Source organism: Lagenorhynchus albirostris, chromosome 11 (assembly GCF_949774975.1).
Source record: "Lagenorhynchus albirostris chromosome 11, mLagAlb1.1, whole genome shotgun sequence".
NCBI classification, from domain to species: Eukaryota; Metazoa; Chordata; class Mammalia; order Artiodactyla; family Delphinidae; genus Lagenorhynchus; species Lagenorhynchus albirostris.
Window position 1 is genome coordinate 4,831,042 of NC_083105.1, and position 15,937 is coordinate 4,846,978.

Here is a 15,937-nt window from a genome sequence, read left to right on the forward strand (position 1 = left end):
AGGAGGGCAGGTGTTGGACGGGTTGAGTCGCAGGTGCCTGTGGGACATCCAGATGGCGGTGTCTTCCAGGCAGTGGGAGGAGCTACAGATTTGGGACCATGGGCACCAAGATGGCATGGGAAGAGGAGGGAGCCTCGGGGGAGTAACAAAGAGGCCTAGGACAGAGCCCTGAGCCAGCCTGACGTGGGAGGGACCAGCTGGAGACGTTGAGCGACTGGCTGGAGAGGTGGAGGGCTCCAGAAGTGGGCAGGCGTGGGGATGCAGGACGAGAGGGGGACGGGCCATTGGATCTGGTGACCAGAGGCTGTGGCACAGGCCTCGCCTGCACGGCCTTGGTGCTGGGTGGGACCCGAGCCACACTCAGTGTGGGCAGGGGGAGCCCTGGGAGGGATGGAGGGGTGGAATTTGGGGGCAGGTGTGGGTGGAGAGGTCCTGAGCTGAGTGCCTTCGGGAGCCTGGCCCAAGGTCCCCGGTCACCACACCCACCCTTCCGGTCCAGCATCATCTCCCCCGACTGGCCTTGTAACCTAGTCCAGTCAGCTCCTCTCTAGGGCTCAGCCTCTCCTGGAAAAGGGGGCCGGGTTAAGGCCATCCCATCGCACACAACTGGGGGGCCAGAGGTTTGGGCGATGTGACCACACGAGTCCCCTGGCGGAGGGCGGTGAGAGTCTTGGGTGCCTCGGAGCTGGCGACTCCCGTGATCGGCGCGCTGTCCTCTGTCCTCGGCACAGCTCCCTCCATGGTTCGCCAGCGGGGAGACTGGAGCCAGGGAGCATCTGCCTGGGGGCAGACAGCCCGAGGCAGCAGGGCTGTGGGCTCCGACTTCCGTCCGCCGTCTCTCCGGCCTGTTGGCATCTGCTGGGGTCCAGATTACAGATGACTTTTTTTTTTTTTTTTTGCAAAATCTTGGTGTTTTCTCAAAGGCAGGGAGACCAGAGGCTCCAGTAAGGACTGGGCACATCTGAGACTCTCAGCTGTGCCTTGGATTTCGGTGCCTGGAGAGGCCCCGGCTCTAGTCAGGGAGGGTTTTCTTAGCCTGACTTGGCTTTGAATTCTCCAGGCGGGCAGGCGGGAACAGGGAGAGGTCAGGTCTGCGTGTTCCCAGAGTGGCCGGGCAGGGAGGCGAAAGGAATGGGCAGACGATGGTCTCTTTCTCGCGGGGAAAGAACCCTGGACTCAGGACTGAGGAGTTTGAAGCAGGAGGCCCGGGGCCACGTGCGAGCTCTCCTGAAGGTTGGGGGCTGTTGAGGTCGGGGGGGAGCCTGAGTCCATAGGAGTGTGTGGCATTCTAGCTGTTCACGTGCTGGAATGTTCCATCGAACACCTGCCGTGAGCTCTGTACAGATGCCTCTGTCCCAGCACTGGGAGCACAAAATGACTCAGACTTGGCCCGGTCCTCGGGGAGCCCGCAGTCTGTTGGGATGGACAGACAGCGTGGCCAGTGGCACGTGGAGCCGTCGGTGCTGTGATGGTGGGAAGAGTGCGGGTGTCTGGGGACCCACAAAGAGGAGGAGGTGACACCTGGCCGGAATGTCGTAGGACAAAGAGAGGGGACGGCAGTGGACTGAGGACATTCGTGTGGAGGGACCGGCACACGCAGAGCGGGAGGGGCGTGTCAGGCGCACATATGACGGCGCCCTGCCGGGCTGGGCCATGTCACATCTGCCGGTAGTGTTTGGAAGGCAGCCGGCGGGCAGCGATGTGAGGAGATCCCGCAGCCTGGGGGTGTGAGGTGGGCAGGGAGGGGGAGTGAGGAGACCACACAGCCGCTCCCAGGCAGCTTCTCTGCCCGCACTGCTCAAAAGAACGGAAAGGCAAGCCCCTGGCAGGCGTGCTGCGGGCCCTACCACAGCGCCTGCGCGCTGCGGGTTCTCTGCGGCAAGCCCGGGCTGCCTCTGGCCCCCTCCTCACCCTGCAGCCTAGCGGTACCCGGTCACCATAGCAACCCCAGGGCTGCCTGCGCTAGGCCAGTGGTGGAGGGTGGATGGGTGGACGGGCCGCCTGTAGGCGAGGTGAGGAGAGCAGCGTGGGCGGCACAGGTTGCTGGGAGCCCCCCACCCACTGCAGGGCCTGAGGGACAACCTTGGAGGCTGAGTTCTCGGTGAACTCTGGGTCGCATAGCTAGAGAGCCCAGGAGTAAGGAGTCCACGTCTGTGTTAGCACCTGGCGGGAGCAGTGGTGAGGGAGAAGACGCCCCCGTGGGGCTGGGACTCACTTCTGCCCTGGACCTCGCAGCTGGCTGAGGCTGAGCCCGAGGTGGAGGTGGAGGTGTACCGGCGGGACTCCAAGAAGCTGCCGGGCCTCGGAGACCCTGACATCGACTGGGAGGAGAGCGTCTGCTTGAACCTCATCCTGCAGAAGGTACAGGGGAGCCGCGGGGCAGGGCTCCAGGAGGGGGGCTGTCAGAAGGCCCTGAGGGACAGCAGACCCCTCCACACCCCCGTCCTGCGCTCTCTTCCAGCTGGACTACATGGTGACATGTGCTGTGTGCACACGAGCTGATGGCGGGGACATCCACGTCCATAAGAAGAAATCCCAGGTGAGCCCTCTGGCTGCCCCGTGTTTACTTGGGAGGCAAGTCCTCCTGCTGCCTTCCCTGCCCCGAAGTGAGCGTCCGGCTCCAGAAGTCCATTCAGCCCCCGGGGGCCTATGTCCTGCTCAGGAGCGCTAAACCAGTCATCCCAGACGGCTTCTTCCCAAGTGGCAGCCTTGAGCGTGGCCTGGCTCTGGGCAGTGTGACCGCGGTGACCTGTGCCTTGGGCAGCACACTCCACCCCACTGAGTGGCTCCTGGTCTGGGTGCAGGGCCGGGGCCACACTCAGTCCTTCGCATCTCCTTTCTTTCAGCAAGTGTTCGCATCCCCCAGTAAACATCCCATGGACAGCAAAGGGGAAGAATCCAAGATCAGCTACCCCAACATCTTCTTCATGATCGACAGCTTCGAGGAGGTGGGCTTTGTCTCCCTCTAGCTCCCCCTCATCAGGGAATACGAGGGAATACGAGACGCTTTTCCCTCAGGCCTCACACGCCTTCAGAAAGGCGGTTGGCGCTGGGCTGGGGTTGCGCTCTTCCTGTTGTTTGACTCGGGGCAAGTGAGTTCACCTGGCTCAGAGCCTCGGTTTTCTCATCTGTAAAATGGGCATCAGAGTTGAAAGGTCAAAGAGCTCATGAATAATGGAAAATGCGCCGTAAACGCCTACAGAGAGTGCTTCCCAGGAGGGAGGAATCATTGTTATGGTCCTTAAACTCTGAATCAGGGCCTCCACACCTTGGGATCCTAGGATGTCCAAGATGGCTGGGGCTCTAGAAGTCATGTGGACCAAGCTTCTATTTTAAGGTTGGGAAAACTGGGGCCCAAGGCAGGTGACTCGACTGGGAAATGTGGGGTGCCCGGAACCCAGCTGCTTCCCACTTGCGACCCTGCCAGCTCCTGTCCAGCCACTCTCCCCTGTCGAGGCCCTGGCAGCGGTGCCGGTACCCACCGGAGTGGGTCGGGGCCCTGGGAGGACTCAGGAAGAAGGGGGCCTGTGTTTCAGGGCTCTTCTCGATTGGATTGGTGTGTTGAGGCATCTCAGGCTCACACGGCTCGTCCGTGGCAGAGCTGAGATTTGAACCTCAGTCTGTGTGACCTCAGAGCTCGGCCTGTACACTGGCTCCGGGGAGCGGTGACTCGAGCAGGGGCGGGGTGCGGAGTCCCCCGCAGGCCACCCTGGCGGTCGGGCGGTCCATCCGTCGGGCGCCTGAGCTGGTGCCTGCATGCGAGCCGTGAAGCTCGGGGCGGGTGGGCCGAGTGCCCACAGCCGGGGTGGAGGAGATCCTAGAAAGCGGGCCAGACGGTCCCCGTGGACCGTTTAACTCCCTGGCATGAGGAAGAGTGATGGGGGCAGTGTCCTTCCGGTGGCCAGGGCGGGTGCGTCCTCTTCCGGTCCCAGAGTCACCGTTATCAACCCCACCCCCTTGTAGACGCTGCCCCCGCCCCGCGGTAGCCTGTCCGCCTTCCCGTGCTGGTCTTGGTGGAGCCGCGGGGGGGCCTTGAGCAAATACCCTGACATCTGTGGCTCAGCGTTCCCACCTGCAAAGTGGGAGTTCCTGAGCAGTCCGCCCTGGGCCAGTGAGAGGGTGCTGGGCCAGGAGCCGGGCTGCGGCTGGGTGGTGGCAGCTGGCAGGCGATGAACCCGTCTCTGCCTCGCGCCCCACCCCAGGTGTTCAGCGACATGACCGTGGGCGAAGGAGAGATGGTCTGTGTGGAGCTGGTGGCCAGTGACAAATCCAACACGTTCCAAGGGGTCATCTTTCAGGGCTCCATCCGCTACGAGGCACTCAAGAAGGTGTACGACAACCGCGTGAGTGCAGGGCGGGTGCAGGGCCCAGGGGCGGGCGCCCCCCAGGCCCCCTTCTGCCCTCGCCCGGTTCGGAGCTGTACCTGCCCCTCCTCGGAGCGCCCGCAGCCCCCCGGAGCCCCCTTAGGCGGTTGTGTTGTGCTCTCTACAGCACGTCTCGGCCCACTCCGGCCCCCGAGGGAAGACCCTCCTGGGATTAGCCCCTGCTAGACTGAACTGAGGGGAGAGGAGTCCAGGTGGACGGGCCGCTCTCCCGCAGCTGAGCACTGTCCCGAGGACGTCCTCTCTCTGGAGCCTGGGAGGAAGGGACAGGGGAGGTGGTCTCAGGTCCCACTGGGCTGGGGCTCTCTTCCCGGCCTGTGCTGGCCCTGCATGGGGCATGGTCATCGGGCTGAGAGCGGCATCAGCCAGGGATCCCTAGCGCTCCAGCACTGCCCTGCCTCGTGGGCGAGCCCAGGTCAGCCGGGGCTCGGTCCCCCTGGAGGTGGGCTGGCAGTCCTCAGGGGCTGCTCGTGCCCCCAGGGAGCGGGCATCCCTACCTGCCTGACTCAGGCCCTCTCCCACCCGTCCGCAGGTGAGTGTGGCTGCCCGCATGGCACAGAAGATGTCCTTTGGCTTCTACAAGTACAACAACATGGAGTTTGTGCGCATGAAGGGGCCACAGGGCAAGGGCCACGCCGAGATGGCGGTCAGCCGTGTGTCCACTGGTGACACGTCCCCCTGCGGGACCGAAGAGGACTCCAGCCCGGCTTCGCCCATGCACGAGCGGGTAAGGGCTGCGCAGCTCGGGGAGGGGCCTCCCGTCCCTCAGATCTGCTTCCCACCGTCTCCCTGATCCTTACAGCCCCCGGTGAGGTAGGTGTCATCATCCCCAGCCTTCTGGGGAGGAGGCCGAGGTTCAGAGAGGGCAAGTGACTTGCCCAGGGTCGCACAGCAGGTTAGCGCCTGGGCCCTGAGCTGCTGCTGCGGCGGGGCTCCGTCTCCAGGGTTCTGGCGCTTGCCTCATTGGACCTGCTGGGCGAGTGTGGGCGCGTGACCGGTCTTCCCGGAGGGTGAGCCAGGGGTGAGGAGGAGCCAGCCTCCCCTCCTGCCCCAGCAGCATCAGCCAGAGAGCACAGAGGCCCTGGGGCCGCCTAGCTCTTCTCTCTGCCCGGGCCACTTGTTTACAAGGTGTTGTGCACCTGAACTGCTGGGAGGCCACCAGCAGCCCGTGGGTGGGCCTGAGCTTTCGGGTCTGCAGGCCTGGGGACCCAGGCTTGCCTGATTTACTTGCCCTGTCCCAGGTCACATGGCTCTCGTGTGACAGCACTGAGCCTTTGAGCCCTGCTCTTTCTAGCCACTGTCCTTCCCCAGGAGTGGGAAGCTGAGGTCAGTGGCAGCTTTATTCGCAGAGCCTCCAGGGGGCCCCAGGGCTCAGGCGGGGGAAAGTCTCCAGCCCACTGGCTGCTTTGCCCCAGTTGGGTCTTCAGAGGGGGCAGCTCAGAGCTGGGCGTCTTGGATGAAGACAGGGTACTGGGGACACCTCCAGGAGAGGGGCTGCTGGGGGGCTGGAATCCAGGTGCTGCTGCTTGCGTGAACTGGGACAGGTCTCTTCTCCTGAGCCTCAGTTTGCTCATCCAGAAACGGGGTGAAAACACCTGCCTCCCGAGGTGCTGGGGGCTCAGAGGAGCCGCTGAACATCAGATGGGGCCCTCAGGTCACAGCCGCTGTGCGGACGGCGGCTGGTCTGCCTGGGAAAATGGCTCCTGAGCGTGTAAGTCACGCATCACTGCGGGCGCGCCTTAGACGGGGGAGCGCATACGTGAAATACTTCTAATTCTGTAAAATTACGTTCACCTTGCACATCTCCAGGCGGTTTTCCTTCTTTGTATGTCTTTTTTTTGCTTTGAAGTTTCTGCAATGAATGTGTTTTATAAGCAGAACAGAAACAATAAATGCTCTTTTTTGTGATGATGGGTGAGAATTCCAGGCAGGGGCCTCTGTTGTCTTGGGAATAGAGGGGGTTTACAGTCGAGATAAGGAGGTTTATTCTTCTCCTTGGTCCTAAATTGCCCACTGAGGCCCTAACGAATGTGTATGTGAAACCCCTTGTGAAGACGTGGCCTGGGCTTGGGCTGGACAAACCTGGGTGCCCGTTCCAGCCACTTGTTTGCCGAGTGACCACAGATCGGTTACTAGACCTGCCCGGGCCTTGATTTTCCATCTGTCAAATGGGGGTGATGATCTTTCTCGCTCAGGGTGGCTGCGGGGGTGAAGGAGACGGTGCCTGGGAACGTCCCTGGCCCATAGTAGCAGGGAGGCCTGGGGTCAAGGGGAGGGGCTTGCCAGGGTCACGCAGCTGTCAGTGGCAGGCCCTGACCTCCCAGGACTGCACGGGCCCCCCCCCACCTCTGTGCTCACTGTCGCTTGTCCCCTCCCTTTTCCAGAGGGGTCGTTTGTAACCAGCGCATGACAAATGCAGACTCTGTGTGTATTGTGGTTTCTGGTGTTTGTTTTTTATCTTTTAAAAACCTTCCCTGGCTTGTGGGAGGACCGTCTGGAGCCCAGCGGCCGCCGGGACTCTGGTGGATGTCGGAGCCGTGACGAGGAGGCTGATGGGGCTCCCGAAGTCTCAGTCCCAGCTCGTCTTGTTCCTCAGATTCTTGTTTGCATGGGGAGGAGGGAGGAGATGGGCCACGTTCCCTCTGCCTGGAACGCCCTTCCCCCCCTTCTTCACCTAGCGAACTCCTACTCGTCCTTCAAGACCCAGCTCAAGCGGCATCTCCTCCGGGAAGCCTTTCCTGATTTCCCAGGCTGTTGATTCCTTTTGCCTCTGTGCTCCCCTGTATCCTGTGCTTCCGTTTTTCTGTCTCAACAACAACATTCGGTCTGTGGTTGTCACTTTTGGGTCTCCTGCCCCCAGCAGACTGTGAGCTCCTTGAGGGCAGGGACCACTGTCACGTGCCTGTCTGTCCTTAGTGCTGCCCTGAGTGGGTGTGGAGAATGGGTGGTGACTGGCAGTGTGGCTGGAAGAGAGGAGAGGAGGAGATGGAAGCATGGACCGCTTGGCCACTGCACATCTATGAAAGGATGCTGGGAGAGAGGGGGGATGGGACATAGTAGCCAAAAGAAGAAATCAGGGTGAAGAGCATGGCCTTAGGGGCAGAAGACCTGGGTTGCAACCCGGTGTGGCCACCATCCTGCTGGGTGACCTCGGGCACGTCAGGGTCGCTGTCCCGCCTTAGTTTCCTCTTTGTCAGATGGGCTGATGCCGGTTCCCGTTGTGGGAGGTTGGGAAGGTTCGGTGCCGTGGCGGGTGCTTGAGCCGCATCAGCGGCCAGGCTTGCTTTGGGCTCTGACGACCCTCTGACTGGCGTTTGAGGCCCGCAGGAGGGCAGCCTGGTCCCTCCCGGGGCAGCGCTGGAGGCCAGCACCCGCTGGGCCCCAGCAGGGCGGGTGTCCTTGTCGTCCGAGGCGGGAGGTGGGTGGGCACTGGGACCCCGGGTCGGTGGGCCGCTCTGGTGACTCGCCCCTTGTTCCCAGGTGACCTCCTTCAGCACTCCCCCAACGCCCGAGCGCAACCACCGGCCCGCCTTCTTCTCCCCGTCCCTCAGGAGGAAGGTGCCCCGCAGCCGGATGGCGGAGATGAAGAAGTCTCACTCGGCCAACGACAGCGAGGAACTCTTCCGGGAGGATGACGGGGGAGGTGACGCTGCCCCTCCCCAAGCTGCTTCCTTCCCCCATCCACAGTTAGAGGGCCGGCCGTCCCGGGCGGGGATGGAGCCATGGACAGACAGACAGAGGCCCACCGAGAGGCGCCCCCAGCCCGGCGCTCTCAGCGCTCAGCGTGTGAGGCACAGCTGGCAGTCTGCACTGATTTCAGGGGTTCAGAGCCTTCCCGACATCACTGGTCTGCCTGTTCGGCCGAGCGGGTGGGGGAAACGCCTGCCGGGTGAGGGGAGCTCCGTGGTCCGCGTGCACATGCTGTCACCTCCCTCCCTGGCTTTTCTTCTCAGGTCGCTCTGGAACCCCGGGTTGGGGGGGGGCATCCCTCAGGGTCTCTCCTTGTTCCGTGCGGTCCCCTCAGGGCTCACCTGCCCTCCCCGAGCCCGCGGGCCCGTCTGTCTGCCGCTGGGCATCTCGGCCCGGATGTCGCAGAGGCCCTGGTTCTCAGCCACTCAGTGTGCAGTGTCTCCTGGCTGGCCTGCACCTTCCCGCTGCTGCCTCTGTGCACGTGGGCCCCGCCGTCAGCCAGCCGTGCGGCGGGGCGGCGGGTCCGTGTTCGTCAGAAGAGCAGCGGGAAGCCATCTGGAGGAGCTGGGCTGTGGCGTTGAACGGTCCTGACTGGCAGGACCCAGAGGCAGAGGGCCTGCTGGACGAGACCCTGGCCAGGGCCAGGAGACGCCGGCACTGGCCTCAACCTGCTCTTGAGTGAGCTTGGGCGAGCGCCTTCCTCACCTCGGCTTACTTCCAGACCAGCAGGAAAGCACTCGTAGCCCCCAGCCTGCCTTCCCAGGCGACCCGTAGATAGGCTGATGGTGACAGGTCATCCCAGCCTCACCCCCATGGCCTCCCAGTGACAGACAGTACCAGAGGGGAGCAGCGAAGTGATACAGTGTGGCGATGCGCCAGACCCCACAGAGGAGACTGTCCAGGACAGAGAAGGGGGTGTCAGGGAGGGCTCAGAGGGGTGGGCCCTGAGGGGTAGGATTGGGCTGGATAGGCAGGAAGGGGCACTGGGTGTTGCAGGCCGGGGCGATGGGGCGCCCAGCAGAGGGTCAAGCTGGGCCAGGGAGGCGCCACCTGGAGTGGGAGGTGTTCTCCCCGCCGCCTGGGCCTGACCGGCCTTCTCCCCTCCAGCCGACCTGCACAATGCCACCAACCTGCGGTCTCGGTCCCTGTCCGGCACGGGGCGCTCCCTGGTCGGGTCCTGGCTGAAGCTGAACCGAACAGACGGGAATTTCCTTCTTTATGCACATTTAACCTACGTCACTTTGCCGCTGCACCGGATTTTAACAGGTAATTTTGACTTTGTGTGGGACCTCTGGGAAAACCATGGCCCCTGAAGGTGTCCCCTTGGGCCTTGCCCTGGCGCCCACCCCGTTATAGTCGAGGGGGAGGCAGAGCTGTCACTGACGGGCCGCAGGGCGGTGCCGGGCAGCGGCTCCAGAGTCCCCGCGTGAGCCCCGTTCCCCGTGGCCTCGCCAGGCGGTGCAGCTGCTCCAAGCCCATTCGTCCCCCGTCTGCACGGAGGGTGGTCACAGCACCGCAGTCACCCGAGGGCTGGAAGAGAAAACGCCCGTGAACGACGTGGCGTGCTTCCTTCATAAATGGAGCACTGGGGGTGTGACCGCCCGCGTCTTCCCCGCCGCCCTAGACATCCTGGAAGTACGGCAGAAGCCCATCCTGATGACCTAGCCGTGTGCGGGGCCCACGCGGAGCCTCCAGCCCTGCCCAGTCCTGGGAGTGCTGCCAAGTGCCTACCTGTCCACCGTCACTGGGGTCTTCCGGGACCACCCAGCGCCGCAGCCGGAGCCAGGCGGGACCACTCGACTCCCGGGGCCAGGGCCAGCTCCACCAACACCAGCCCAAACTGAAGTGCCTCGTTCTCCTCCCCGCTGGCTCTGCTCCTGCCCACCCACCCGGCACCCTCAGCCCGTCTCTGGAGAACCCTCTGCACCCAAAGAGGACCAGAGATGCCAAGAGGCATAAGAGAGAGCAGAGGAGCAGCCAGCATCCAGAGGGAGTCCAGCCCTGCGGACCCGATGTACGCATCCCGACAGGCGGCAGGCAGAGACCACTGGCTGGGGGCACGCAGTGTGTCAGACTGTCAGCACTTAAGGAACAGTGGTTTCAGATTTTGTGACACTGTACCGATGACCTTCAGCATCCAAGTTAGTCCCGATCGTCTGTCCTCCCTCGTTTACTCCTGGTTGTAGATGGGTTTCCACGGGGAGCGGGGAACACGGCTGTCTGATGGTTTTGCCCTGGGCTGGGAATACCTCACCCCGTGCCCGGTTCCAGACAGGCCCCCATCCTGCCAGAATGGCCTTTGCTTCCAGCCAAAGAGCATCACCAACACACACACCTCCAGCTTGGAGACAGCCACCCCATCTGCGCCTCCGCTGGCGTGGCCTGCGGAATTTGGATTCTGAGGGCAGGAGAGAGTGCTTGGTAGCCGGGCAGGAGAAGGGTGGGGTCCCTGCCAAAGGGCGAGGAGGGGTCTGCATTCTCCCAGGAAGGTTCCAGGCAGAACCTCCGTCCTCTGGGGCCAGGGGAGGGGATAGGGTGTTTCATCTTCCCTGGTTTCTTAGAGCGTATTTCCTTTGAATGGGCGTGCTGGTCCCATTTCTCAGACCAGTCACTGAGGCAAAGGGGAACTGGCTTCCATGTGGCTTGTCAGGCCCCGTTCCAGCTTGAGGGGTTTCCACCTGTGGTGACACATTGCGCTCTTCTGAGAACCGTGAGCCCCCTGGATAACAGAAGCGTTTCCCCTGCCCACGGGAATAAGCCGTCAGCTGGGTCTCTGCTGCTCTGTTTTGCTTGCGTCCTCAGGAGTGTTTGAAGGGTTCCTGGTGTACTAGGGTTAGAGAGCCTCTGGGGCAGAAGACGGAGAGGAGGAGGGGCGCGTTTTCCCGTCCGTTTCCATTCTTTGCGTTCTAAGGGTCTGCGTTGGGCTCCGGGAACCGGGGACTACTTTGGGGCTTCTCCAGATTTTGTATGCTGTTATTAAAAGCGAGCTACTGCATTTCATTCTGCCTCAGTTTGCCCACCTGTCGATGGGGCTGATACCACCTACCTCACCGCAGTCTCCAGGGTTCCGGTGCACGACCGGGTCAGGTCGAGATGGCCAGCCCTCCTGCATAGCTCAGCTCAGGTCAGGTGGCAGACCATCGGGACGCTTACCCTACCCCACACCCTGGTCACCAGGCCGGGGAGGTGAGTGGTGGGGTCGGGGCGAACGTTCTTGCGTTCTCTGACAGCGCCCGGCTCGTGCTCGGCTGCATCTCAGCTCCCCGCACAGCTTCACGTTCCAAAACTGTCTTAGCGCAGCACAGAGCCAGGTCACGCCCCAGAGTGTTGGAGCAGAGAGCGCCTCAGGGAGCCGTGAGCCTGGCCCGGTGTTCCCAGGTGCCGGGTGAGTGTTCTCTGGGGAGCCCAGCTCTGCGGCCACGTCTGTGTCCGAGGCAGCTGAATTACAGCTTTTCCTTCGGGCTCCTTTTCTTCCTGGTCTTCTGGGGTCTGAAGACTCTGGCTCAGTTCTTGGGAGAAATGCAGTCCTAACGTATCTGCCGCGGAGGGATGAGGTCGTTTCGCACATGCGCAGTGCAGCCGCCCTCCCCGTTCTCATGGGGGAGGAGCCCGGGAAGGGTCCGCCCACACTGGAGCCAGAAATCGGCTCCTCCTCAAACGAAAGTTCTGCCTCGAAGGGTAGCTGAGGGCCAGTTGCAAGGAACGCGTGAACGTGCTTTGCAGAGCTTAGACATGCGGGCCACAGTGTCTGAGAGATCACGCCTCACTGGTAAAGCGCGTGAACTTAGGTAGCACCTAGCGTGTGCAAGCACCGTGCTAAACGTTTAGCTGCTTGTCATCACCCCCTTCTTACAGATGAGGGAGCAGCCACACACGAGAGGTTGGGACAACAGGAGCCCAACCCAGGCGTCTGGCCCCAGTCGACACTGAGCCTCGACACCGTGCTGCCCCAGGACTGATGCACGAACGTTCCGTGGAATCGACCTTTCTCAGTCTTAAATCCTCCAGAGGCTACTTCTGACACTGAATTTAAAACATGCTTAGAGGCACTTGGTAACTAGGCAGTAAGCTGTTACTCTGAGTTTTGCTTTTCTCAAAGTCACAAATGACATCAGTAACAGAGTGACAAGTGACGGGGCCAGAACTGAGACCCCGACATCCCAGGGCGTCCTGGTGTTGACACATCTTACTTCCTGTAGGGCCATCTTTCGTTTTCTGGGAACATGCCTGTCTCTTGTATAAGGAGGGGACAGCCAAAGCGCGTGAACATCTCTTAAACGGGAATTGGAATTAAAGTGCAGTTTTCCTTTGAAGAAACCTGTAACCTCTAAGCTTTTTAGGACATTAATAAGAAAGTTATCTTCTTTTTAGAATCAGACCCGTGTCTTCTCTGTTTCCATCTCCTTCAGCACCCGAAGGTTCAGGCAGTGTTTAGTCTCCATTCCGATGTCTGATGGAAGGAACTTTCAGTTGTCTGTGCAAACAGCGGAGGTTTGTTATTTCAAAAGAAGGATATTATTTTTAAGTAACAGAGAAGTAGTCAAAGAGAAGAAAGGGCAGAACATTCTAAAGCCAGTCAACTTGGAGATAGCGTGGGTTTTCTGGCGAGTCAGAGCCTTGCTAACGTTTGGGCTTCTCAAGGACTGTGAACAAATCATCAGAAATCAATTAGGTTTCTGTCAATGATAGTAACGGCAGACAGGCATGTTCCTGATGTGATTTTTTTTTCAAAGAATCTAGCTAGAATCGAACCAGGACCTATTTTTGCTGTTTTAATCACAGACAAACTAGTCAGTAGAGATTTTTGAAGAATGATGTGAAAACTATTTCTTAAAAGACATTCCAGAGGAAGTCCCTATGCAGTTGGTACATTCTAACGACTGACTTCTGAACAACATTCGACATTATTGTAATGAGGGGGTTTTAAATTGCTGGCCAAAATTCTTCAAAGAGTTACCTTGAAAATATAGATTTACCTATAAAACTGTCAACTTTTTAATGCGCCTTGGTGATAGGTTTCACTCTGATAATTCTGTTCAGTTTTCCAACGTAGCTGGAATTTAGTTACAAAACCAAGTGTCTTTTGCCAGTACATTGATTATTCCTGTGCAGGCTTTCTCTCTTCTGTGTATCAGACAGCAGAATTACTTCCCTTCAAAAAGATAACCGCCCTAATGGGACACAGACTCCGACAGGAATGTGATGCTGGCCGACATCGGGCCCTGGACCTGGAGTGGAAGTAGCCTCTGGAGGCGTTAGCAGTCCCCCGGAAGTCGGGTGATGGGTGCACCGGGGCTTCTTACCTTTGTTCCTGTTCACTGACCGACGTGATCCTCAGCGGAGAAGGAATCCTGCAGCCCTTCGTCTAAGCCCCGGGAACAGACAGCCCTGGACAACTCCTCGGGACACCGCACAGAAGCCAAATCACTTGAACACCGAGTGGCCTGGGGCTGGGTTCAGAGTCCACAGCGGGTAGAGCCTCAGAAGCAGAGGCAGCCAGCCGCGTGGAGCCGTTGGTGTGTAGTTTTCTACTCTTCCCAGGGCAGGCGGGCATCTTCGTGGCTGCGGTTCCAGCCCTGAGCTCAGTAGATGAAAACCAACAGCGACGCTCCAATGCTGCTGAGCGGCTGCCAGTGTCGTCTTTAGTCCCCACTTCCTAGAAGGTTGGACGATTTAGGTGTAAATAGCAATCTTTTATGGTCTCCAAACGAGTTCTGTGTGTGAGAATATGTAAACCTACGAAGAAAACCTGTTGAGATTTTTCACTACTTTGAGGCCTAACTAAAATGATTTCTACAAAATATATTTTAGCAGAAACACCAGGACAGCATACATTGGCTATATTAGGATCTAGCTGGCAGTGCTGTTTCCATAAGCTCTGTCAACAGCTTCTGGATTAACCATCTTCCACATACAATAGAAATAATTTCTAAGCAGTTGTTTGTGTTCGGCTGCTAGCTGGGCTTTATGATTTTACATTTCTTTTGAAAGTTGATTTGCATGTTGGGTATTATTTATTTCTTCTCTGATGAATCTGTACCTGTTTTTTTCTCCAGTGGGTGTTTCAGATTACAGATATTACAGCAGTGTGCTAATTTACTGATTGAACCTTAATTTCCCCCTAGAGGTGTCTTAAACTTCCTTTGGAGCTTTCACACCCTGGCTCTGGCAGGCCTGGGCGTCAGCGAGGGGTCTGGAGGCCAGCAGCTACAGTTTGGTCAGACGCTGTATTTGCAAAATGAAACCAGAGATTGTTTCAGGGTCAGCTCTCTCAGCCCCTGTGAAGTCAGTTATAAAATTCCCAAGCCTTTGCCAGAGAACCTCTGCAAAGGCCCTGGGAGAAGTGGGAAAGTGACTAGAATAAAAGGAGTCCCAAGTTCCTGTTCTGGCAGGCTTCGCATGAGCTACTGGTCTTCTGGAAGGTGGCTTTGGACCGTGGCTGGCTGTTGCCTCCCAGCCCCGGTTCATCGGGTTGACACCGAGGATGCTCACAGCCCCTCAGGCTGACTCTGCCAGAGCCTCCTACTCCGGTTCCTGCAGGTGGAAGCACTGCTCAGGCAGTGGGCTTTTTCTTTCTGTGGTCAGGTGTACTCTTACGTCATAGGGTGATGGGCACAAGTAAGGCCTAAGACACTGTAGAAGGTTATAGAAAATGACAACAAAAAGGGGGGCAGTCTGCGAGGGACACTCCACAAATCTAGAAATAGAGTAAAGGTCATCACAGCACATCTCTCTCAGAAACACCGGAGCCAGGATTCTCTGAACTGGCGTCACCAAGGGTGGCCTGTCCTTCGGAAGGCGTACAGACGACACCTAGAAAGGAGGCAGTTTAGTAGGTGAAAAAGGTGACTTCTTTCTCACCCACATCAGCCCCCTTGTTGTTAATAGTGAGGAGGTCCTTTTAAGACAGTCACCTGATTAGTAGAGGTGGGGAGACAGTCTGTACCCTGGAAGCTATACCTGCAGTAACTGCATTCCTGTTCACTGCTTACTCTTGAGGGCTATGCTGCTGTTTGCGTTTTTATTCTGACCTAGATGCACTTTTAGGAACTACTGTCATGCCCTGGCTTAGGAAAAAAATGTTGACTGGAAGGGAAAACCTTTGGGAATTTTATACCGGCAGAAAGGGTAAGTGTAAAGTAACTGACTCCAGACAATAACACGGTTCACTGTATATATACGTGTTGGATGTGTAAACATGCTGTACTTCGTGCTCGATTGTTAAAATGACAGAACAGCTGGAAAATTTATATGAGGAAGGAAAAATATTTGTTCTGGGGATGATTAAACAAAAGATGTCTTTGCTTTTGCCCACAGCAACATTAAATTCCCTCCTGACTTGGCCTCCACGTAAGCCAACAGGCTTATTAACAAGATACTTCCTTCCTATTTGTGGGTTAAGGGTCTTTCATCCTGGAACCTGACTTTAATAAAACAATTAGACTGCTCAGTTTGAAATACCATGGTTTTTAGTAAACTTTAGTGATTATAATTTAAATAAACGATTTTGTTTAAAGGATTTTAGCCAATTTCAGAAACCAGTGAAGCACAGTCCTTCACTGGGCACATACATACCTTCAGGTCACACTGGAGGGAGCCCGCGTGGCTCTGTCCCCTCGACAAGCTGCATCTCCTTAGGGTTTTGTGAACTGTAGAGTAGAATCACCACCACCTTCCCAGATGCAGTGAAGCCGGTGACACGTACAAAGGCTGGCATAGTTCCTGGCAACTGTGATAATCAGTTTCCTCCTGAAATATGTGCCCAAAGGGTGTTTCATAGATTATCTTTAAACAAGTCATAAGAGAGCACAGATGTAGCCCAGTTGTGCTCAAATTTGACTTGTGTCAGAAACACCTGTTAAAAC

General features: G+C 58.3%; 1 protein-coding gene across 5 annotated transcripts in view; it reads left to right on the plus strand.

Annotated features, from left to right (window-relative positions):
- The window catches only part of KIAA0930 (KIAA0930 ortholog), a 43,595-nt gene extending 28,065 nt beyond the window's left edge, over nucleotides 1–15,530 (plus strand). For 3 of the 5 annotated variants that reach the window (XM_060165145.1, XM_060165147.1, XM_060165146.1), the window contains 9 exons: nucleotides 2,236–2,361; nucleotides 2,462–2,539; nucleotides 2,847–2,948; nucleotides 4,203–4,343; nucleotides 4,915–5,109; nucleotides 7,863–8,025; nucleotides 8,336–8,750; nucleotides 9,180–9,338; nucleotides 9,697–15,530. In XM_060165145.1, the coding sequence (XP_060021128.1) occupies nucleotides 2,236–2,361; nucleotides 2,462–2,539; nucleotides 2,847–2,948; nucleotides 4,203–4,343; nucleotides 4,915–5,109; nucleotides 7,863–8,025; nucleotides 8,336–8,750; nucleotides 9,180–9,338; nucleotides 9,697–9,916 (1,599 nt within the window). In that variant the 3' untranslated portion in view covers nucleotides 9,917–15,530. Of the gene's footprint in view, nucleotides 1–2,235; nucleotides 2,362–2,461; nucleotides 2,540–2,846; nucleotides 2,949–4,202; nucleotides 4,344–4,914; nucleotides 5,110–7,862; nucleotides 9,002–9,179; nucleotides 9,339–9,696 lie in introns of those variants that run through there. The other 2 variants (XM_060165149.1, XM_060165148.1) reach the window with 2 other exon arrangements.
- The last annotated feature ends 407 nt before the right edge of the window (nucleotides 15,531–15,937 follow it).